We start from the raw sequence: 24,101 nt of genomic DNA, 5'->3' as shown, positions 1-24,101 counted from the left end.
GGATTTGGAGTGTGAGAGGGGCTCTGAGCTGATCCTGGGGCAGGTAGTTGGGGTACTAGAGGAGGTTTTAGGTGGAGGCTGTGGGCGGGCGTTTGGATGCAGGGGTGCTTAGGACTAGGGCGGAGGCTTGGAGTTTAGGAGGGGGTTCATGACTGGGGTCGGGTTTCGGGATATGGGCACCAGCTGGGCACTCCTTACCTCAGGTGGCTCTTGGTGGGTGGTGCAGTGTGGCTAAGGCAGGCTCACCCCTGTCCTTACCGTGTACTACTCCCAAAAGCAACCAGCAAATTTCATGCCAAATCCTGCTGTGACCCCTCTCTGCTCTGTAGAGATAGAATACAGGGTGGGAGAGGGAGCACCATGACATTAGTGCCCCCTCCTCTGCTTCCCCTGCCCTGCACAGAAAGCAGAGTCTCTTGAGGGGACTGCTCCAAGACAAAGGGTAGGAGTTGCGCAGCAATGAGGGGAAAGGCAGTTGAAGTGGTGGGCCTGGTAACCTCTTGACCAAACCAGTTAAGGACAACCTTTCAGAGGCTCCAAGATCTACTGGTTTTATTTGCATGATCCCGGGTTTTATTTGCATGTTCCCGTCCGGTCGCCATTTTTAAATGCCACTAGTATGGACTAACTGCCCGCGGCTACACATGGCAGTTAAAAGGTAATTCGGACTAAGGACTTAGTTCGAATTACCGTTTAACTGCCGCGTGTAGCCGCGGGCAGTTAGTCCGGACTAGTGGCATTTAAAAATGGTGACCGGACGGGAACATGCAAATAAAGCCTGGGATATTCAAATCCCGGGCTTCATTTGCAAGTTCAAATGCCTACATTAGCCTCCCTAGTTCGAACTAGGGGGGTTAGTGTAGACATACCCTTAGTTATTTAAGTTTTTTCTATTACAGACTAACACGGCTACCCCTCTGAAACTGTGGGCAAGGTCTGCTCCAGCCTGACCAGAGAAGTCACTGCCTGCGGAGAAGGAGGCAGAGATGGGCTGTTCTGACTGGCTGAAGCAGCCCCTGCCTCTGGTGAAAGGGTCTGCTCCCCCTTTAATGGGTTAACCAATTAAATGGGATTTTACATCCCTATTATTAAAATAATTTTAAAAAACAGCTTTGGAGCAGTTTTGTAAAAGTAAGATGACCTTTTACACTGTTCACCCAGATTAGCAACTGGCTGACAGTTCTGTAATCTTTTACTTTGTTTTGTGAGGACCTTTGTTACAGTGAGGAAATGTGAACATGAGATGTGTGAATGTGTAAGGTAGGGATGTTTAAGTATCAATTAATTCATATCAGACAATATGAATTCTTATCGGCTACTCGATTATTCTATAGAGCCTAGGAGCAGGGCTGGCAGCCAGTGCTCTCTGGCTCCACTCCTGAGGAACCCTCTGCCACTCTGTGCTGCTAAGGCAGCTGCGTGGGGTGCCAAGCAGGAACTGATCCGTGAAGGGAGCCAGTGTAAAAACCAGCTCCCCTTGTGGATTGGCTGCCTGTTGCCCCGTGCTGCTGTCTGTGATAGAGGCAGCAGCTCAGGGTGACAGCAGTCCCTTTCTGGGGTTGGGACTGAGCTCCTGGATTTCTAGCGCGAGCTAGAACTGAGCTGGACTGCCTGCTTGCCTGCCTTCTAATACTCTTGAACTGCAGAGTTACAGTGAGGGTAGGTCCCGGACCCAGTGTGAGCCAGGACTAAGCCAGGCTGCTGGCCAGCTTGCTAAAAATTTACTGGCAAGGGGGAGAAGGGAGAGGTTAATCTATAAGCTTTTGCTAATTGGTTATTACCCCTTTTTTTCTTGGGCTGATCCCAAGGAGACAGGAAATAAAGACCAGACTGCTGTAATGCCTCTTAACATAAGATAGTTGATCCAGAAGACCCAAACTGGGTTCTCCAAACTGCATTTCCTGAGTGCAGGAGCTAAAAGAGGAGGCAGCTAGGGACGTTCTATAGACCAAACAAACTTAAGAGGAGAACCTTTTTATTTTTAAACATTTTTCTCTTTTGAATTCTTTCCTTAGATAATTGTGGGGTTGTTTGCAATTATTTGTGTGTATATGTGTTTTAAGTAATAGCACATGCTGATAAATCCATGTTAGGAAGTTGTAACATGATTAATCCCAGCCTAAATCCTACCTCATGACAACTTGTGACATCCTGGTCTGAAATGAGTTAATACAAACCACTTGGCCTAACAGCAATCTGAACTGCTGATCACCTTTCATTGAAAGTAGAAGGATTAGCCATGGTGAGGAAACAGAGTAAATCATTTAGGTTTTGCTGTCACAAAGGACAAACTAGTATGTTTTAGGGTTAAAGAGAGATGCTCTTCTTCCTTACGAGAATGTAAGGGGTTGTATGTATCAGGATTCATTCTGGGTATCAGTTTCGAAGATTTTTGTCATTGCATAACCTTTTCTAGGCCTCAGTAAGCGAGTGTTTAAATACATTTTGCTGCTGAATTATGTTTTCTAAATGCTTTTTTTTTTCCTTTCGCTTAGCCGAGCAAAAGATGTAACAATGGCAGCGAAGGCACCAGTTAATTTCTTCTCCTCAAGATCCCCGGTCTTTGATCTTTTTCGGGGGCAGCTGGACTATGCAGATCATATTCGCCAAGATTCTGAAGTTGTATTGTATTTTTTCTATGCTCCATGGTGTGGACAGTCTATTGCTGCAAGGGAAGAAATTGAACAAGTATCAAGAAGATTGGCAGACCAGGTAATTCCGGTTAAGATGTTGTTTTAAAAATGGCTTAAATGGCCTTGGTTGATTTCCAAACTCTGTCTTTCTCTGAGAATAGATAGTTCCCATGGGAAGTCATTGAGACTTGGATGCTCGCATGTAGCTTGTCCTCTTAATTTTTAAATTAAATGCTGAAAATCCATGGCTCCTGGATGTGTTATTCTCACATCTAAAAGGGAAATTTGTGAACTGCAATTAGTAGAATTTTCTCATAATTCTTCAGAGAGGGACAGGGTTGCCTTTGTGTAGAAGTGACAGCTTCAAACTTACAAATACTTGACTCCTAGGGGACACATTGAAGTAATAGACATTTATGTGGAGGCTCCTCTGTCTTTACTCCGCTGCCCTGCTCTTGGACATTTCATGCCACACATTAGGAGATAAGTGTAAATTACTGTATGCTTTGTCTTCAGTAGTACTTTTGTCAGCAAAACTTTTGTTGGTTCGGGTGTGAGAACACCCCCCTCCAATCAACATAAGTTTCACTAACAAAAGTGGACAGTATGCTATTAGTAAGAAACTCGCTACAATGTATATATTTGAGTGTATCTTCCCAATCAGTGAGTGGGGACTAACAGATGCAATTATTGTTGGGGCACATCTTCCCTTGCTGTGCTGGAGATCCACATTCTGGCATCCAATTTAGCGGGTCTATCAGACCTTCTAAATTGAACGCTGAGGGCAACTCTGGCCTGTGTTTGTACTCCTTGCAGTCGTGAGGATTAAGGGAAGCTGACAGGAGCATTTGCTCCCATTGGCCACTGCAGTGGAGATGGGCACCAAACTTGACTTTAGGGTAAGTCTCCAGCTACATATTCTATTCTACATATTCTATGTAGCTGGAGTTGCATACCTTAAGCCCACCTCCCTGGCCTTAGTTGCATATTTTTTCTATACTTTGTTTGGAGAGTAGCCCATTTTGCATATTCATTTTAGACACCAGTTGTGTATGGCACTATGTTAATCTTTGCAAATATTGGATTTGCCTCTATAATTGTGTCAAATAACCTGACTCTTTAAAAGAAGTAGAAAACTAGAGCACAGCCTTCTCCAGAAAGAAACAAGAAATCATATACCACAAATTATATACCACATCCATCTTGGATTATGGCAGCTATGTTTGCAATATTAATTTGATATAGTTTATTAATCATCTTTATTACAGTATAGTGCCTAAAGACCAGTCAAGAATGGGGTAACGTACACACAGAATGAACAGTTTTTGCCCTGAAGAACTTACCATCTAAAGAGACAAAAGGCAGAGACAGGATGGGAGAAGGGATGTAATAATGAACAGTGTGAACCAAGTGATGGCACTAAATGTTATTTCAGTCCCTTGATTTTGCGTATGGGTGTGTGGAGGAGGTGTTAGTTAAGAGAGAACAAAATAAATTAAAAGAAAAGTGAAGTGAGAAGGGACACTGAGAGAAAAGGAGGAGGAGTTAAGGGAGCAGAGAACAGGGTAAGAGGCAGTTGTAGAGTGAAGCTGAGGTGAAGGGACTTCGGTGGGCAGTGGAGATTGACTCCAACACTCTATCAGCACAGGCTAGAGAAAGTCATGGTTATATGTTTTGTACCTTTGGTCTGTTCTGCAGGTTCTGTTTGTGGCAATTAACTGCTGGTGGAACCAAGGGAAGTGCAGGAAACAGAAACACTTCTTCTATTTTCCTGTGATATATTTGTACCATCGGAGGTAAGAGTTTCACAAATGTGATTTGTCTGCATTTTAGATGTCCGATAGACAGAACATCATAGAAATATCAGGAATGCCGTTTGCAATTCATTGACATGTTGGAGGGGCTGTGAGCTTATGTTCACCCCTGTGCAGTGACCCAGCAGAGAGAGAACCTGAGAACCATTTAAATCCCACTTGCACTTCCACTGAGCCTTAGTGGAGCTTGCCTGGCACTGCCTCCTGTGAATAGTCAGTTACGGTATGTCTAGACTACATGCCTCTGCCAACAGAGGCAGGTAAAATAGGCTACCTGACATAGTGAACGAAGCGGGGATTTAAATATCCCCGGCTTCATTAAAATAAAAATGGCGGCCACGCTGTGCCAGCACAGCGCGTGAGTCAAGACGCGGATCGATCGACAGGGGAAGCCTTTGTCAACCGCTCCCTTATGCCTCGTTATGGGAGCGGTCGACAAAGGCTTCCCCTGTCGACCGATCTGCGTCTTGACTCACGCGCTGTGCCGACGATCAGCTGAGCCAGCACAGCGCGACCACCATTTTTATTTTAATGAAGCCGGGGATATTTAAATCTCTGCTTCGTTCACTATATTGGGTAGCCTATTTTACAAGCTGCTGTCGGTAGAGGCATGTAGTCTAGACATACCCTTAGAGTACGTCTACAGAGCAGTGTTGTTTTGGAATAACCTAGTCCTCATCTACACTACAAACAGTTATTTTCGACATAATGTCAAAATAACGTCAAGCTGGAGGACTTCTTACTCTGACTCCTGTAACCTTTGTTTTGCGTGGAGTAAGGGAAGTCAGAGGAAGAATGCTCTTTCTCGGACTTCTTGCTGCATAGACAGTGCCAAAAGCTGAAATAATCTATTTCAACTTGAGCTATGCAATTGACATAGCTCAAGTTGTGTAGCTTTTTTCGGCTTTAGCCCTGCTGTCTAGATGTGCCCTTAGGTTAAAACCTGTCCATTGCTTTGTCCTTAGGCAAAATTCCCAATGACTTCAATGGGAAGTTGTCTCCAATGACGATTCAAGACTTTGGACCTATATCATTTATTTTCTTTTTGATATTTCCTGCTTGCTTTGGGGGTAGGTAACATCATTTGGACTCAGTCTAGGAAAGCACCCCTACTGAAGACAGAATTTAGATGCTTAGGTCTTTTGCAGAATTGGGGCCTCTACCAATGTTAGGGTGTGAAACTTTGGCATCTCTAGTGTCCTTTAATACCTTTTCTTTTTTGTATTTTGCCTGTACTTGAAAATAAGGTTCTGAACACATTGCCTGACAATAGTTTCAGTGGAGGCAGATGCTGTATAGTCTCCCATGTACATTTCTATTTGTGCAACTTAGTACTTCATTGTGGCTTTTCCAGCTCATTATTTCTTCCTTGACTGCTCAACTAATCATGTTAAACTATGCAACATTGTTTTATTCATGTAAGTTAACTAATGTTTCAATTTTCAACAAATTTTATGTTAATCGGGGGAAATGCTGAAATTTTCTTTTGGGTAAAATAAGAATTGATTTAGTTAAATCCGTGCAACTCTGAAATAGACACATATTATTGATTTGTCTTGAGTCTGTAAATTAATCAGTACAAAATAAATCTCTGTAAGCCAAGATTAAATTGATATGAGCGCCCACATAGAAAGTTGCACCATAATAATAAAAAGGTTTCCGTTAGAACGTGTTAACTTATTTCAGTTTGTTTGTATTTACCAGCCCTCAGAACATGCTAAGCTCTACAGCAGGGCTACTCAAGTTTGAAAGCCCCAGGGGTCACAGTGATACTCACAGCACATGTTGAGGGCCACAACTTAATTGTGGTTGCATACACATGCAAATGTATATGCAAATTGCTTCTTTCACACTGACGGGCATAAATACAAAGATTAAGCTTTAAGCCGCAGTGCCGGACCCAAACATGGCCAGTGTGAGCCAGTCAGCACCTCTCAGGTTCTGCCCACAAGGCTAAGCAGCCAGCACTTCCCACAGTGCTCCTGGCACCTACTGCCTGGGAGCTAGAAATGCTGATGCCCTGTACCTGTCTGTGCCAGCCAAGTCCGTCTGCTTGCGCCTTTCAGTGCTCACCCCGCCCGGAAGACATCTTGCCATTGTGCAGCGTGTTCCCAGTGGAAGCCATGTTCAAAGGATCCTACTCACGTAAACCCAAATTACACCACGGGCTGCAAACAAATGGGCCATGGGTTGCATGTGGCCCATGGGCCTCGTGTTGAGTAGCCCTGCTCTACAGCATATTTTTCTGCCAGTATGTTTTGGATTAGTGTGGTCTTTGTAGTTCAGAGGACACTGCATTAATTAGTGTAGCAGGTGTTTGTTTAAATTCTTCTTTTTAGGTGTAACCTTTTGTTTGTTTGGGGATTTATTTTTTAAACACAGCACACCATTTTATAGGTCATATGTGGATCAATCCCTCTCCCAAGATGTTAAACTTCCAAAATTGTGTGTTGTGCATGCAGAATAATATTTTTGCACCCATTTTTCTACCCTAAGCATTGTGTATTATGTTCCTGCGTTTTGATATAATACATGTTGCTAACCATCTAAAGAGCTGTAATAATACCAGTTGACATGATCCAGTGCAATGCCTCTGGACCAATTCAGTCTGTGTGAATACATTGTATGTTTTAATGCAGATGTAATATTTTTCTTGTAATAGTGTATATGTATTACATATAGTTATGTGCAAAACTGTATAAAAATTCTAAGTGAATTCCATTGAGATAATGCCATATGGGTATGTCTACACTACCACCCTAGTTCGAACTAGGGTGGTTAATGTAGTCATACGAACTTGCAAATGAAGCCCGGGATTTGAATTTCCCGGGCTTCATTTGCATGTTGCCAGGTGCCGCCATTTTTAAATGTCCGCTAATGCGGACTCCGTGCCCGCGGCTACACGCGGCACAAACTAGGTAGTTCGGACTAGGCTTCCTACTCCGAATTACCTGTACGCCTTGTTCCATGCCTCAGAATAGGAAGCCTAGTCCGAACTACCTAGTTCGTGCCGCGTGTAGCCGCGGGCACGGAGTCCGCACTAGCGGACATTTAAAAATGGTGGTGCCCGGCAACATGCAAATAAAGCCTGGGAAATTTAAATCCCGGGCTTCATTTGCAAGTTCATATGACTACATTAACCACCCTAGTTCGAACTAGGGTGGTAGTGTAGACATACCCATAGAGAGTTAAAACTACATTTTATGGTTTTAATTTGATATTATGTATTCCTAAATTTCTTTTGATAATTTATTAAATTGTGCAGTGTGGTGGTAAATCTAATCAAATGGTTGCTAACAGCCACTTTTGAAAATGTATTTCATTCTTGCATCCTCCATTGGTAATGGAGCAGCAGTATTTGCACGTGTCTAGTTTAATTCTTTTTTTTTTTTTAATTTTCAAGAATTTTTTAAACCTCTATTTTTGCTGTTATGTGTCTGCTGAGGTGTGGGGATGTGGACGACTAGTCGACTATCTGATAAGCAAGTGCTTATTGGATAGTTGACAGGGAAGTCAATTAGTTGCTCCCCCCGCTCCTTGCTGCCTCTATCAGAAAGAGGCAGCAAGTGGGAGAGGGAGAGGAAGAGGTGCTTCAAAGCGGCAGCATCGTGTGGAGCCTAGGGCCAGACCCCAGGCTTCACGTGGCACTGCTGCTTTGAAACACGGTGTGCAGCCTGGGGCCAGCTGGGGTGTCCCCAGTCTGCACCCAGCGTTTTAAAGCGGCAGTGCCATGTGGAGTCTGGAATCGGCTGGGGACTCCCCTGCTTTGAAACACTGTGGGGGACCTAGGGTCAGGCTCCAAGCAGCGTTTCAAAGCAGCGGCACTGCATGGAGTCCAGGGTCAGTGGGGGAGTCCCCAGCCGACCCCAGGCTCCATGCGGCGTTGCCACTTTGAAATGCTGCGGGGAGCACAGGGCCAGTGGGGAAGTGCTTGAGTTCCCTGCTGACCCCATGCTCCCCGAAGCACTTTTGCCTTTGAAGTGTAGCAACAGCCCTAGGGATGTTGCTATACTTCAAAGGCAGAGGCACCCTATGGAGTAATTGAATAGTTGATGCAATTTAATTGACTATTTTATTAATCAGTTAATCAAAATTTGTTCATACACCTCAGTAGAGATATTTAAGTAGAATGGCCTATTCATCTACATGCTAATTAGAATATTTTTTTAATTTATCTGTCTTTTATCACCTTTTAAAAATAAAACTCAGAAGTTGTCTTAATCCCCAGATCCTTACCATCGTACATAATAATAGGCTCTTTTTTGGAATCTGTTTTTTCAGGAGGTAAATTCTGAATGGGACTCCCTTCTAGTCCCTAAACACGGCTACTCTATCAGTTACAGAAGTTACTCTTAATCCGCACTAGAAACTATCTGCTGCTCTCTAGGGACTGTGCATGGTGTCTGTGTATTACTCTCAGCATCTGCCATCCCAGCCAGGGACTGTATTGTTAATGTTACAGCTTAATCGTCAAGTCTTAATGTATTATTATTTTTTGTGCTAGTTTTGGACCAATTGAATACAAGGGCCCTATGAGTGCTGTTTATATAGAAAAGTTTGTTCGCCGGGTGATGACACCGCTACATTACATCTCGTCTCGATCAAAATTACTAGATTTCCTCTCAGATTATGAGGTACTTGTCTCTCTTGTCTGGTTTTACCATTTGTGGTTCTGAAAGGGTTTGTTTTGTTTCAGGATTAAATCTGACCTTATCCAAATCAGTAATTTCTTTCTTTCAGTGCATTCAAATGTTGTGACAGTTACAATACATGTGAAATGATAGGCCTGTAATCTGAGTCCTGCTGCCCAGGACAAAAGCCTAAGGGTAACTGCTGGAAACTTACACAAACTCATAGCGTTTTCTAGTTGTGTCCTATTAATAGGACACATTTCCATAAAGAATATGTCATGCCATGTCACAAGGTGCACAAAGGAGATGTACAGTGGACGGTTTTGCTCTTTTCACTTTTCTTGGCCTGTATGCAGCGGAAATCTTAAGTCTTCAGTTGATCTTCCAGCCCTTAATCTGTACTGTGACTGATTTGAAGAAAATGAAATGCAACTATTACCTTTCATCAAAATTAAGAACACAATCTATCTGGAGCACAAGAACCCAACAAAGAGCACCTAAGTGAGACTTGAACAAGGTACAGCCAACAAGCAGATGCAAGATCATTACTGGATCAAGCTCTGTAAAGAGATGCAGACAGCCTCAGAAACTGGAAACCTCAAACTTGTATGTGAGAGCCTGAAGATAGCTCTGTCTCAACGTCAACAAGGTTGCCTCCCTCAAATTACACAGTGCAGTTTGAAGGCACGAACCTTCTTTTGGTTTGAACACTATTCAGCATATAGGCACAAGAAAGAAACAGCACCAGCTAATCACTGGACCAAATACTAAGTCTACAGGTCATGTCAGTTATGGAGCCCACTGGAGACAAGCTAAGCAAGGCCATTGATTTGCTATCAAGTGGTGAGGATCCTGAAAAAGATGGCATACCAGCAGAAATCCTCAAGTATGGAAAAGACAGCCTATTACCATATCTCTATCAGCTGCTACTTAAATACTGGAAAGAGGTGACCTCAAGAGATGTGTGACACAAACATCATGACTTTATATAAATATAAGGGTGAAAAGGGTAACTGCCACAACTACAGGGTATCTTGTTACTCAGTTTGGAAGGAAAAGCTTTCACAGAAATCAGCTTAGTGCACCTACAACACACTGAGATGTCTACCCTGAAGGTACATAAAGCAGTTGCATTTCTTCATGCAAGCCTGTGTAATCCTTAGGATTTCGTAGTACTCAGCAGATCAAGAGATAATCTTAATTTGTGATGCTTGATTCTTCTTTTGCTTTTTGAGGCTATAATTGGCAAACTTTAGCTTTTTGTGTGGGGGCACCGAACATCCTCTTTAACTAGGGATGTTCATGGGTAACTGGTTAACTGGTTACCTGGTATGCATCACTTTAACAACTGATGCTTACTGGTAATGGTTAGCAGTTTTCTGGGAAGAGTCTTCCATGGGTGGGGTTTCTGGCTCTTAGCCTACAGGAGCTCATGGCCTGGGAACTGGCAGCCCTCCCACCCTGCTGCCACTTAAGCCCCAACAGCCCTCACCACTTCCAACCCCCCACTCCCCATGCAAGGCTGCTGACTTCCAGCCCCTCCCCTGTTTAACTAGTTATGAGATTTAATTAACATATGTCAGGTGCTTTGATATCTTTCAGTGGAAGAAGCCATAGAAAATATTTTTTTAAAATAATATTTGACAGTTAAACATAATGTATATATTTTCAGTGAAAATTCAGACTCTTTGCTCTCCTACTTTCAAAGCTCTCACCTTGAAAGCTTTCAGTGTCTTTGCAAACTGACTGTGTATTTTAGATCTGGCACATTCTCTTACTCTGTTTTTATAGACAGACGTTATAACAGAGAAAACATATTGTTGTTAGTTCCCATGTAAAGTGGACTAAGAAATGTCTACTTTGTCTCCAGCTGAATATTCTCCAGCTGCTGTGTCATCTGGCCAATGACTCCTGCCAGTACTAAGACAACTTTAATAGTAAATAGGAGGCAGAGAGAAACAGGAGCCAACTGCAGCAGCTAGAGCATTGGTGAGATTTAAGCTGCCAGCCACAAGTGGGAGAGCCAAGGGAATTGGGCAACGATGGCAAATGTTTAGTTAGTGAGGAGAGAGCAAGTGTTAAAGCAGAGGGTGAGAGGAACAGATCAGTTAGAAGGGGAAGATGAGTTTAAAAGCAAAAGTAAATGTTGTGATTCAAATTTTGTTACATTAAAAGCAGTAAAATATATCTAATTTTCTAAAATTGCTTTTCTGTGTAAAGCCAGGAACAATGTGCATTATGAATGGGAGAACATGAAATTATGGGTCCCTGAAATTATTTGAATTGAGATGATGATCCCTCTGTCCTGAGGCCTCCGTGTTTTGGATTGAAAATCAGGAAACGTGCAGAAAATAAACTACTGGTGATTTCTATAGACTTCCCCTACAGCAGTTTATTTTTGACTAACCTTTTGTATTGAACCTCATCTTTTACATGAAGAAATGTTAGTTTATAATAATTAAAAAAACCTAAATATTTATCATGACTGATCAGCAGTCATTCTGATTTTCAGCTTTTTATAGCTAGAACTCAACCCCTGCAATGTGCGTCTTGTAACAAGAAGTCTGAAAAGACAATTTGCTGTTAGTTATTCTTTCACTTATCTCATTGATCTTACTTTATGAGAAACATAGGACAATTCTCAGAATGCCATTTCATTTCTCATATGACAAAACAAAAAAGATTTAAACTGTTTCTGAGCAGAATACTTGTATTTTTTCCTATTGTGCTAGGGGACACATTTTTGTAAGGGACTGAACTGGTATAAAGAACATCAGAAGTGAAATTCTTCAAAATTAAATGTACAAAACATTTTTGATTTAACATGTTGGAAAGGACGTAGAAAACTTTGATGATGATATCATTTCATTTTGACATTTACCTCTTTCCGCTTCTTTTAACTATTGATGAGTAGAATGCTTCTTCAAATCATGTGACTGTATGGAAATTTAAGATAAAAATGGCAAGTGGTTGGGAAAGTGACATAGTACTGTATAACAAAAATAGATATTAATAGATTGAAAAGTTATACTTAATGCCACAAGAGGGCATACAAACCCTGTGATAAAATATCTGGTGAGAAAATAATAAATTTTCCCAAGTTTGAATGTGCTGATTCTGCTTTCCTTAACACTAGTATTAAACTGTTGAGGGTAGCAGCAGAGTTACATTATTGTAAAAGTATCTTGAGATCAGAATTGGAATTGTTTGCAAATTAAAATTCTCAAAAAACAAGAAAACAAATCTAGTAAAACAAAGCATAATGAGCTGAAATATTTTCCAGTATCTTAAGTCCAAGCTGTTTATGCCCCTTCATTTGACCTTTATCGTGATTGGTGAGTGTGTAGTTCATGAACATCACAAATGACAGCGTGCCAGAATTTTTACACACTTCAAAAGAATGGTAGGGAGCTGCACCCCCTGCTCACTATGTTGGCCACCCCTCCATCTATCCACCACATCTGGATCATGCCCTCCCCTCCTATCCGTGCCGCAACAGAAAGGGGGCTGCCACTAGCTGTTCTTGCAGCCAGATGGGGGCTGGACCATGGGGACTGCCCCAGGATTGGAGCCGGGGACAGAATGCTGTGGCCAGATGGGGGTTGGGCCCTGATGGGGCAGGGTGTATGGTTGAAGAGAGGGGTCAGGAGCAGGCTGGGCACAGGGTGTCTGTTCAGGAGGGAAGGGGGCAGGAGCGAGCTAGGGGCAAAGTGTCTGGCCAGCCCAGAAGAGGAGAGAGCCAGTGCCCAGGGAGCACACGTGGATTGCTTGAGTCTGGTGGCATCTGCATGTGGGCAGGTGAAGGGGGGGCAATAGCTGCCTGTGGCAGACTATCTCCCTTCTCAATGGGGAAGATGGGGCTGGCCCCTTCTAGGGGCAGTGAATGCAGGGGCGCCTAAGGCCATAGAGACTCGTCGCTCGGGAGAAAACTTTCCCTTTTGGCTCCCATCAGTTAGCATTGTGATCTCCACCCCATGTGTGGGGGCTACTCGTTATCCTGTCTCTCCAATGCTCCCCCCACTGCAGCCACTGGGTCACGGAGTGTCGGGGCCCCAGACCTGGAAGTAGAAGTGGGGCCGGAGGCAGCTACTGCCACAGCCTTCTGACCTATTGCAGGGAAGCTTGGGGCCAGCGCAGATTCCGAGGAAGGGTCGGGGGGGAACCCAGAGCCATGGCCACCGCTTCCTCTTCTGAGTCTGTAGGGGGGGTTACATGATTATGTGTCTGTTGTCCCACCAGAAAAAAAAATTATATATAGAGATAAAACTTCTGCTTTCTTCCCAAAGTGGGAGCAGCATGACTTATTTTGTTTAAAGGAACAGCTGTCCTTGTAGGCTGTTTATTCTTAAACTAGCTTCCAGCTTTTTTCCTTAGTTTAAGATTTTGTTTTGAAGCCTCCTTTGACTATCTGTACCTTCTGGGTACTTTTCCAGAACCATTCTTGTCTTTATAGATTATGTAGTTTGTTGGTAATATCTCACAAACAGTATCTAAGAAGGATCACAAGTAGGGAATACTTTATGGGTTTTAAATGTGGGAGTTAAAGTCCTCAAGGGAAGCCTCAGTGTCTGGGCAATCATGTGTAAATAGCCTTTTGTCCTTAAGTCTTATCAGTCGTTGGTCTGGAGAAGTCACATATCCACCCCTAGTGGCCAGGTGTCTGCCCATGCAAAAAGGGAATCTTTAAAAACAATAGGAAAGTAGGAGTCTTTTGTCTGGCTTGTGTGTCATACCCAAGGGAGGGAACCACAGACCCCAGGGAAAAGGTAACTTCCCTGGTTTGGCTGGGAAAGAAACAGTTTTAGGATGAGTTTGTAGTAAGTTTGTACTGGAGTTTTAGTGTAGAAGTCACTAAGCATTTTCTGTTATTTTGAATTTGTACTCTACTTTGCTCTGTCTGTTCTCACCTAATACCACTTAAATCCTATGACTTGTACTTAATAAAATCACTTTTGTTTTCTATCAAGGTCAGTGTTAATAGTTATTACCTGGGGGAGCAATCTGTGTACATTACCCCTTTCATTGTTAGAGGGGGCTTATCCAAATAATTCATGGGGGTTTTGATCTCATTTGGGGAATGGCATCCCAGGAAGCTGGGCCCAAAACTGCATTTTCCTTGGACTTAAAGAGAATCAGTGTCTGTATTGCTTCTGGGAGGAGGGTGTGTTCTCAGCTCTGTACCTTAGCTGAGTGGAGACCAGGGAGCTGGCCCAGCAGGACAAGGTGGCACCTAGGCCACTCTAGCCATGCCTTTGGGATCCCAGTTAAGCAGTTAATCAGGATATTACATCCCTATTTCCAATGTGCATTACTTTGCATTTGTCAGCATTGAATTTCATCTGCCATTTTCTTACCCAGTCACCCAGTTTTGTGAAATCTCTTTGTAACTCTTCACAGTTTGCTTTGGACTTGAAAGTGCTTTTCCAGTCATGGGCCTTGTTTGCCTGTCAGGCATGCCAGCTTGTCTTGCGTGAGTGTGTACGAGAGAGAGAGAGGGAGATGGACAACCTTTGTGTTTTTGGGACGTGGACAAGATTACTTAACTCGTTTTCAGCTGTACTTTAAGGCAGAATTTGAAATGTGACATCTGATTTTTTTTCGCTTAAAAGTTATTTCACTATGAAAAGTGGATTCACAGAAATCTTAATGTATCCTATGACAGTGAAATGAATAGTGATAACCACCCACATGTAGAACATATAAGTTAATATTTCACATTAATGTTAACAAGATGCATATAGTGTTCATTTTTAAAAAGGTAACTTTTAAACTTGCTTTGTAGCTTTTTGTTTAGATAACAGTGTAGTTATCAATCAAAGTGTGAACTAGAATCCTACATTTTAGGTCAATTTCTGTATAAGTGTGATGAATTGCTTGTTTTATCTGAAAATGCAAATATAAATAAGTTCGAGGACATCTATATTACATTCTCAGCTGTCTTCTCTCGTACCTAAGTTCTAAGAATCGCTCCTACACTATTATCACATATTGAAAGTCTGACAAACCAGTACAAGTCTTATTAATGTAAAATATCCCCAAGTAATATTTTTAATTCTCTAGCCATCTCAGTAAAAATGCAGGGTTTCTCTTCATTTTTAATTGAAGAAACCTGAGAATTTTGAGCTTACTTCTTACACACCTATCATTAATATATTTTTATTGGGCTACCAATCATGCTTCATATCTCCAGCAAAGGCAGTGTGATCTGCAGTCTTTGCCTATGCTGATGTGATAGTATTCTTCCCACCCTCAACCCAGTTTCTATTTAAAAAAATTTCTCTCTCTTTTCTGGAGATCACAAATCCTTTTTATCTCCAATTATCTGGTTGCCCAATGAAATAATATATTTCCTTTTTGTGAAAATGCAAATAGAATCTGGATTTCTCACCTTTGTTTTTGATAAATCAGTCTCTCACTGGTTTCTGTAGCAACTCATGAAAATCTCACATGACTGATAGCTTCCCAGTGTGAAAGAGACTGGCAATCATACAGAAGATTCATTTATGGATGTGAATCATGCATAGTATAGTAAAAACTTAAAGAAAACCAAGAATTTTTTGTTGAAAAAGGGTTACTGTTGGCTTCATTGTACAGGATCACATTACATTTCAAATCTCAATTTCAAAAGAACCCAGTATGGTGTAATGTAGATAATCAAGTATTCTATCAACATGATGGTGATGAAGCTTGACTCCTGCAGTTATTTTAAATTACTGCCATTTGCATAGAGACTAATATAACAACTAACGTGGAAATTATGCAACTGTGAAATTATAATGTTTCTGCATGTACATGAGCTTTGTCTTGTGCACATTTTCCAAATTTTAGCATTGAATGATGTTTTTTTCTTTTCTTAAAATTCCGTTTTCTTGCATAGTAAAATGGCTAATTTGCCTTTCTAAAAAATAACGAAAATAAACCATCAATGTTTAATCTGTTATGGTTTTTACTATAGTGTACTTTGTAATAGTTTAGCTAACTCTAATTCTTATTCTTGTAGCCTGGAGTTCTGGGATATTTTGAGTTCAATGCTTCACCTCAGCCTCCTGGTTATATGACATTCTTCACATCAGCATTATATTCATTAAAGAAAGGTAAAAGCTTTATTTTCAGATTTTTAAGAGATCTTTGCAAATAGTTTACATAAGTTAACTTCAGTCCTTATCTGAAATACTTTTGTAATTTGAGCATTACAGCCCTTAGCATTGGTCTGACAACTAACTCATGTATTGCTTTGTTAACCATCAGTCAATGAGTTAACGAGAAATACAAAAATATTTGGACAGACAGAATGGAACAAAATACATAGTGTATTTATCCTTGGTCACATTTTCATAACACAATAAATATGTAATCTTCATTATGTATACAGTTTACTCAATATAACAAGCAAGTCTTGTTTGCCAAGTCTCTCCCCATTATTAAAGGAACTGCAATTCATGTTTCATATCACGTTTCCTTGTCTAGTATTTGGGTACAGAAGTACTCAAAAATAATATAACTGTTGTGTGATTTTTGCTTAATTTCACTACAAGTACATAAGAACGGCCCTACTGTGTTAGACCAAATGTCCATCTAGCCCAGTATCCTGTCTTCTAACAGTGGCCAATGCCCAGATGCCCCAGAAGGAGTGAACAGAAGAGGTAATCAGCAGGTGATTCCCTCTCCTGTCATCCATTTCCTATCTCTGACAAAACAGAGGCTTGGGACACCATTCTTTCCCATTTGATGGAACGCCATGAATCTATTCAGCTCTCTTTTGAACCCTTTTAAAGTATGTAAAGTCATAGTCTTCACAACAGCCGCTGGCAAAGTATTCCATAAATCGAAGCAGTAAAATTATTTGGTGCATTTTTTATTTTAGTATCTGAAGATTATTTTAAATGTTATTCTGTTCCTGTTAAAGCTTTTTAAGTACTGAACATTTTTGCCACATTTCCTAAGAGCAGAAGCAATAATGTCACAATGAGCTGGCCTCCACAGTTGAACCATTAGTCTCTTATTTCTGTGTACATTGTAGAGAAAAATTCGCAGAACATTCTCACATTTAAAATGCTTCATCTCTGACACAAGTAATCCTATACTAAGAATAAATAGTGTAAAATATAATTACAGAATATCTTAAAGATTATTCTTTGTTTTCATGTTTGCAGACTGAAAATGTCATAGTGGTTTTTTTTTTAAGATGTAGCAAACATGGTATCTGGATAATTTCTTGTCAAATATTGTGGTAATGCTAAATACAACTTACATAGATGCTTATCTAGTTTGTTACAGACATTACATTACACTTTTCATGAGAGTGTTGGGAGAATTAAATAATATTGATCCCACTTCATATGTTGGGGACCTGTGGCATAAAGAAATGGAATAGCTTGTCCCCTGGATTTGCTCGTCCTGAATTGCTGAATAAGCAGTTCAGTGGCAAAACTTGTCATAACAGAGTAGTCCCAGTTTTGAGTTTGACATACTATTAATTAGTCATGCTTTGAGACCCAATCCTTATTTTATATTTTTAGTTTTCCTCAATAATGCACATCAATAATTTGTGTTTTAAAATGCTGAGGAAGACAGATTGTCTTATTTTTGCAGGTTGAGTAATTATTTTGTTAACTATCTTGTGATGGGTTTGATCACAGCAGTCCCCTTGGGATTGTCACCGTCACCTCACCTGGTGTGTTGATTAAGCCCCTGAGCCTGCCTTCCTGCCTTGTGGGGCTCCCTACCACTCTGTTTTTGCTGGGCCAGGAGCTCTGGTCTCCCCCAGCCAAGGCAGAGTTAGGGTTACTGCCCTCTTGCAGAGCAACATGGACATTGACCAACTCAGGTCTGGAAGGACTCAGCCATAAGGTCGCTGATACGACCCAGGAAACCAACCCCCAAAAGGGACCAAAACCTCAAATAAATCTGTGTTACCCTGTGTAAGAGTTTTACACAGATCAAGCTATAAGTTCAGCTACCTTAATCAGTGAAAGAGAACTATACACAGAGCTTGCTCCCCCCCCCCCCCCGTAACAATTATTTATAATGGGCTTGATAATAAACAAGTGCTTTTATTAAGTACAAATAGGATTTAAGTGGTTGCAAATGAAAATAGTCAGATCAAAGTAAGTTACCACATTAAAAGAAACTAAAGATACTAGCTAATTCTAATACACTAAGAAACTTGATATGTGCTCATTATTACCCTAAATAGTTGTTCTTATCTCAGATAAAATGCTTCAAGTCAGAGTTGATCTTTATTCTGACCTGGGTCTACAGCTTTTCAGAGTCCTTTGTTTTCAGGTTTCTTCATGTCTATCCTCTTAGAGTGGGCAGGCAGTTATAAAGGCCTGATTGCTTGCCATTCCTTGAATAGGCTTTCCCTCAATAAGGGAAACCTTTATTCAGTCTCTCCATCAGCATGGAAAATTACTAGATTCAAAATGGATTTCAGTACAAGGTGGCATGATCACATGTCTTTCTAGGACCAACCACAGTTTAGGCTTACAGAAAAAACAAAACCATTCACAGGTTATTGATTTGATCACCGAGCTGTTAAGTTTCTAAAGTATTACTGACGGCCCTCCTTAGTACATTTAGAATTAAAACCGCATTCACACTTCGTATTCCTAACTTTACATACCAAAATTCATGAACAAAAATAGGATATATAGATTCTGCAGATTGTAACTTTTGAAATTGTTACACGATCTGTTTTGCATAAAGCATCTTTAAGTTAGGCATATTCATTTTCATCAACCAATTTTCATAAAGCATGGGGGGGAGGGTAACACATTGTATGTGTTTTGTCATAAAATGCATGCAAACCCAGGTACCTTATGGTTTTCACTAGTCAGATGTGTACAGGGCAGCTAGTGCACCACACTTCAGAGCACTTTTTAGATTATATCTCTTTATTCTCTCAGATTGTTCAGAAGAATCATGCTGCCATCTTTAGCACACATTATCACAGTAAGGTTTAATCTATAAGGTATTATGGTGGGATAGCATTGTGGGAGGAAGAAGCTGATGGTTGCTCTATAGCATGTAATCCTACTTGAGCTGATTCTACAAAGTACAGAGGATGCCATCTTGTAGGATCAGATCATTAATGAGTTAATTATGGACAACTGCTTTGTTGTAACATCACATTTTTGTTCAACTGAAAAATTAGTGTTATGAATATTTTTTTATTATCCAAATGTATAATTATAAAATTATGTTGTGTGTCATTCAGCCTGATTCTTTTGGCCACCAGTGTGTGTTCAGGCCGTGCCTACAGTCTACTACCTTGCCACAGCCACACCGAAGGCAGTACAAATGGAATGGGCCCTGCCATTCCTCAGTTTCTTCGTATTGATTATGCCAATGAGACCAAACTCATGCAGTGTTTCCTTTTCTGTGTGTACTGTGCTACTGATATTAGTTCGTAATCTTACCATTTAGGTGGCTGTTAGTTAATTCATTCTTCTAGTTACTTAGATTAAGAAGATTTTTCCTAAAAAATAAATAGATTTCAGCTTTGGTTTCCTCAATACAAAGTGCCTTGGTGAATTGGAGCTTTGGTACCTACCATCTCTGTACCCCTGATGGATAATTATCAGTTTGTTTAATTGGATCCATCCTTTGCACTATGTGCCTGAAAGCAGGTTGGATCTGAGCAGTATTCAGTTACTATTCCCAATTCTGGTCCTTCAAGGAACACATTTTGATGCAGGCCTCCTGTGTGGTCACTTGTCAGCCCTCCACATTTGCTTTTGTATGTTTCTTCCAAAATCCATCTCAGATTAGATCTATGCTGGTGGAGAAAATCAATGCAAGATACGCAACTCCAGCTATGTGAATTGCTTAGCTGGAGCCGAAGTACCTTGCACAGATTTTCTGGGGCAGCCCCACAGTGGGATGTCAGTGGGAGAAATGTTTCTGTCAACTTCTCTTACTTCTTGCCACAGTGAGGAGTTCTTGCACCGACAGGAGTGCCCTCATGGTTTGATTTAGTGGATATTTACTAGACCCGCTAAATCAAACCCTAGAGGATTGATCGCTAGAGTGTCAATCCTCCGGCAAGTGGAGATATGGCTATAGTAGGAATTCTGCTTTATAGTTGAACTCTTTTGGAGGACCACATGGTAGGTGAAGCAAGGAACATAGGCTTTGCTCAGGGCTTTATAAAATCACAAGAACAAAGCATACAAGAGTTACAGATCTTTAGGCAAATCAATAAAAGCCTGTGTGGTGTTCCCCTGGGATCACCGCTTCTGGTGAGTTCTTATCTAGTCTGTATAGTAGGTAGATTAGCCCTTTCAGAACTCTGCCCCATGTGTTCCCTTTTTATTTGTCTGCTGAGAGAGTTGGGACACTGGGTAAGCCTTGCTCTTAAAGTTTCCATTCCCTCTCTCATGCTGACTTCCTGACCAGCTTCATAGCCCCCAACTCATATTTAAAGTCTTACTTTCACCCGAAGACAAACTGGAACAACTAGTTTCCTTTAGTTTGGCCACACTTTTTGCTCGTTTGTTCTGACTGTCTCTTTGGCAATTCTTGTGTTAGTAGCTTCATGGAAATGTGATGCATTAAAATAATCTGCCTCGGTCTATTCTTGTCATTTCTAGGCAATCACAGCTACACACTCAAAATTCAAGTCATGTTCTTCATAATAGTGGTTACAATGTCAAGGAAAGGTCAGAGTTGATACAGACATATCACTACATCTCACTGACCTCTCCTCCCCCCCCCCCCCCCCCGAGACAAGACAGTACAGACAGAATGGTCCATCCCTTAGAGGACATTTGCTCCTATTCATCCCCATCTAGACACATCAGGAAGTCATCTTCCATTCACCTCCCCCTCCTGGTGCTGTACAACGGAATCAGGAAGAGACTGTTAGGGAAAATTCTAGAACTTTTCCTATTACTACTTATGGGACTCAGGGAGAACACCCCCCGATAGACTCCTCATGTGTTCTGTACTTCAGTACTCATATTCCTACTCACGGGACACTGTCCTTTGTATGTGGGAACATCACAACATAACATGTGTTCTTGTGCCTGTGAGTAGCAAGGAGGGCAGCTGTGAGGAGCTCAGTCCATACCTTTAAAAGACACTTTCTTTGGTAGGCTTCCAGACCAGATCTCTCTTTTGGTCAGGGGCAATGAGTGCAAATGCCCCAAAACACATTGATGGGAGGGACTGTCCAGTAGCTGGATGGGTCACTGGTGACAGGAAGGGGGCCCCCCAGCGACCGCTTGAGGGTATGGCCCCTCCACACTCACCAGCAGTAGCAGAGGAAGCAGTGCAAGGTGGTTCTTCTGCTTTGTTTTCCTGGCTGCCACTGCACTCCCTGGTGGGAATGGAGCAACACAGCAGCCAAGGGAGCAAAGTAGTGGACCCGCCTTGTTCTGCTTGTCCCATGGCTACCAGTGAATGTGGGGTGAGGGGAGACGGTGGACCACAGGTGCCAGTGCTGCTAGTTCCACAGGCTGCCTCAGTTGGGGGAAGAGACGGGATGGGGGTGGATCAGAGTTGGGGAGTGGCAGGGCCTGGGTGGAAGTGGATTTTCCTTGCCCTTCCCTTACCCAGGCTGGGGTGGGGGGCGAGGGTCACTTGTCTGGTAGCCCCTGAGGTTCCCTCTAACCAGTCACCTCTGCTTTTGTTAGAGCTTATGACAGGTTGGGTCACAGAGATCCCCTTGAGATTGTCACCTGATGGGCTGATCAAACCACTGAGTCCACCTACCTCTGTCCTCGGAGGTGCCCCACCACTCCCCCAGCAAAGGCACAGGTCTGGGGTTAGGGATGTTCAGTTGCAATTAATTAGCTGATTAAGTAGTTGATGGAAATTCCATCAACTACTCAAATAGATGTTGGGGGCGAGCTCACTACCCCCACTGTGGCTCTGCAGTTTACATGTAGTAGGAGCTGGGCACACAGGCAGCTCAGCTCTTATTACTTTTAAACTGAAGAGCCGCAGTGGGGTTAGCTCCTGGGGCTGGCCGTCTTGCGCCGGCTCCGGGACCACTGTGGCTCTGCCTCTCCTACTAGCCCCCTCGCCACGGAGGTGGTGCTGGGGGGAACCGGCTTTAAAGCTGTCTTACCCCAGCACTGGCTTCTGCTTCCCTGCCATGCCTCCCCCTACTGCCTCTGACGCAGAGGCAGCGGGGTAGGGGGAAGTGTGTAGTCGAATAGTCGACTACTTCCACAACTACGGATTTAAGGAAATAGACTTCTAGCAGAGTAACATAGATACTTATAACAGCTCAGCTCTGGGAGTGCTCAGTTACAAGAACTTGACAGCATCCAAGAGCACAGCCCCAATGGGAACAAAGCCACAAATAAATCCATCTTACTCTGTATAAAAGTTTTTTAAACAGAAAGCTCATAAAATTCACTCCCTTTATCAATGAAAGAAAGATATGCTCATCTGTTTTCTTCCCACCCCTAGGTAACAGTTATTTACATTGGATTTGATAATATACAGAAGTGATTTTATTAAGTATAAAAAGTGAGATTCAAGTGATTGTAAGTTATAGATGAAAATAAGTTACTAAACTAAAACAAAACAAAACAAGCCAGCTAAAATTAATACAATAAGAGAAATTGTTAGAAATTATAGTTTCTCTCCCTAGTTTTCATTTCAGGTGAAGTCTTTTTAGGCCAGAGCTGTTCTTTCTGACTTGGGTTCAGCAACTTATCTCCATCCCTGTTGTTAGAGTACTTTTTTTTCCAAATGCTTTCATGTATTCTCTTGGGGCACAATCTGTGAAGGCAGCTGAAGACCTTCATCGTTTGCTTTCCTTAAATAGAATTTCCCGAGAGCAGGATGTCTTTTTTTTCCCATTCCCCCATTTGGAAAAATACCAAATTCAAGATGGATTCAAGCATCAGATGGCCTGGTCACATGTCTTTGTAGGACCACAGTTTAGGCTTACAGGAAAAACAAGACTATTCACAGATCATTTTCTTGAGCATAGGAGCCATTAAGTTCCATAAGTACCACTAATGGCTTTCACTAGACAACCTAGATTAATAAACAAAGGCGTGTACTTTGTATTTCTAACTTCACATAGAAGAAAGATACATGCTCACAAATAGAATGTACGCATTCAGGGGATTACAAGCTCCATTACTTGACCCATTTTGCATAAAGTATGCATATTCATATTCAGGACCATATTTCTGTGAAAGTATTGGGGTTGTATCACATAGTTGTCCTGCAGACATTGTTTGAGAAGGACTCCTACTACCCACCCACAAATAAAACTGTGAGTTCTAGATACTCACTTGAAGAAGAAAGAATGGTTGTATACTCTGCAATAAATGGTGTTTTTTGGAGACGTGTTGCTCGGACAGATTGCACAGCCTACCCTCTTCCCTTGCTCCTTTGGAATGCTACTCCTCCAGGAATCTTTACTGATGAAAGTGCTAAGACACGATTGGATTCACTCCACCATTTATGCCTTCAGGTGGGGGGAGGAGAAGGACAAGGAGCTAGGCTAGATAATCTGATGATTACTCATGACCATAAAATCAGTTATGTCCCCAGTAGAATCAGCTGGCCAAAAGAATCTGATCTGCACATGGGGCACATATGCACCATGTGTAATTGTGTGGACCACACATTTTTGAAGAAAATTATTGTTGGTTAAGTAATCATTTTATTTTGTATTAAATAAAAAGCCAGCTACTTTGTAAAAAGGATAACTGGCTTTATATCTGAAACAAAATACAGGACTATGTAGCACTTTAAAGACTAACAAGATGGTTTATTAGGTGATGAGCTTTCATGGGCCAGACCCACTTCCTCAGATCAAATTGTGGAAGAAAATAGGCATGACCATATATACCAAAGGGATACAATCAAAAAAAGTGAACACATGTAGCATGAGAGTATGGTATCTTCCATAACTCCCAGTGCCTCCGCCACAGAGGCACCAAGTGCATCTTCATTGCAATCGGCACCAAGGCATAATCCAACACCTCACATAGCATCAGTGCCATCTACTATGGCACCATCTCAGCACAGCAATACACATAATATAGAGA

The 24,101-nt window shown here is 41.8% G+C and overlaps 1 protein-coding gene across 3 annotated transcripts in view; it reads left to right on the top strand.

Moving 5' to 3' along the window:
* Window positions 1-24,101, top strand: part of TXNDC11 (thioredoxin domain containing 11) — a 103,374-nt gene that overhangs the window by 4,046 nt on the left and 75,227 nt on the right. For 2 of the 3 annotated variants that reach the window (XM_025190141.2, XM_006134121.3), the window contains exons 2-5: window positions 2,496-2,712; window positions 4,332-4,429; window positions 8,952-9,081; window positions 16,079-16,172. In XM_025190141.2, coding sequence (XP_025045926.2) covers window positions 2,496-2,712; window positions 4,332-4,429; window positions 8,952-9,081; window positions 16,079-16,172 — 539 coding nt within the window. Of the gene's footprint in view, window positions 1-2,495; window positions 2,713-4,331; window positions 4,430-8,951; window positions 9,082-16,078; window positions 16,173-24,101 lie in introns of those variants that run through there. The other variant, XM_075899326.1, reaches the window with a different exon arrangement.

Source organism: Pelodiscus sinensis, chromosome 16, assembly GCF_049634645.1.
Source record: "Pelodiscus sinensis isolate JC-2024 chromosome 16, ASM4963464v1, whole genome shotgun sequence".
In the NCBI taxonomy this organism is placed as follows: Eukaryota; Metazoa; Chordata; order Testudines; family Trionychidae; genus Pelodiscus; species Pelodiscus sinensis.
The sequence above is the reverse complement of the archived record's forward strand: the minus strand, read 5'-3'. Positions and strand labels throughout refer to the sequence as shown.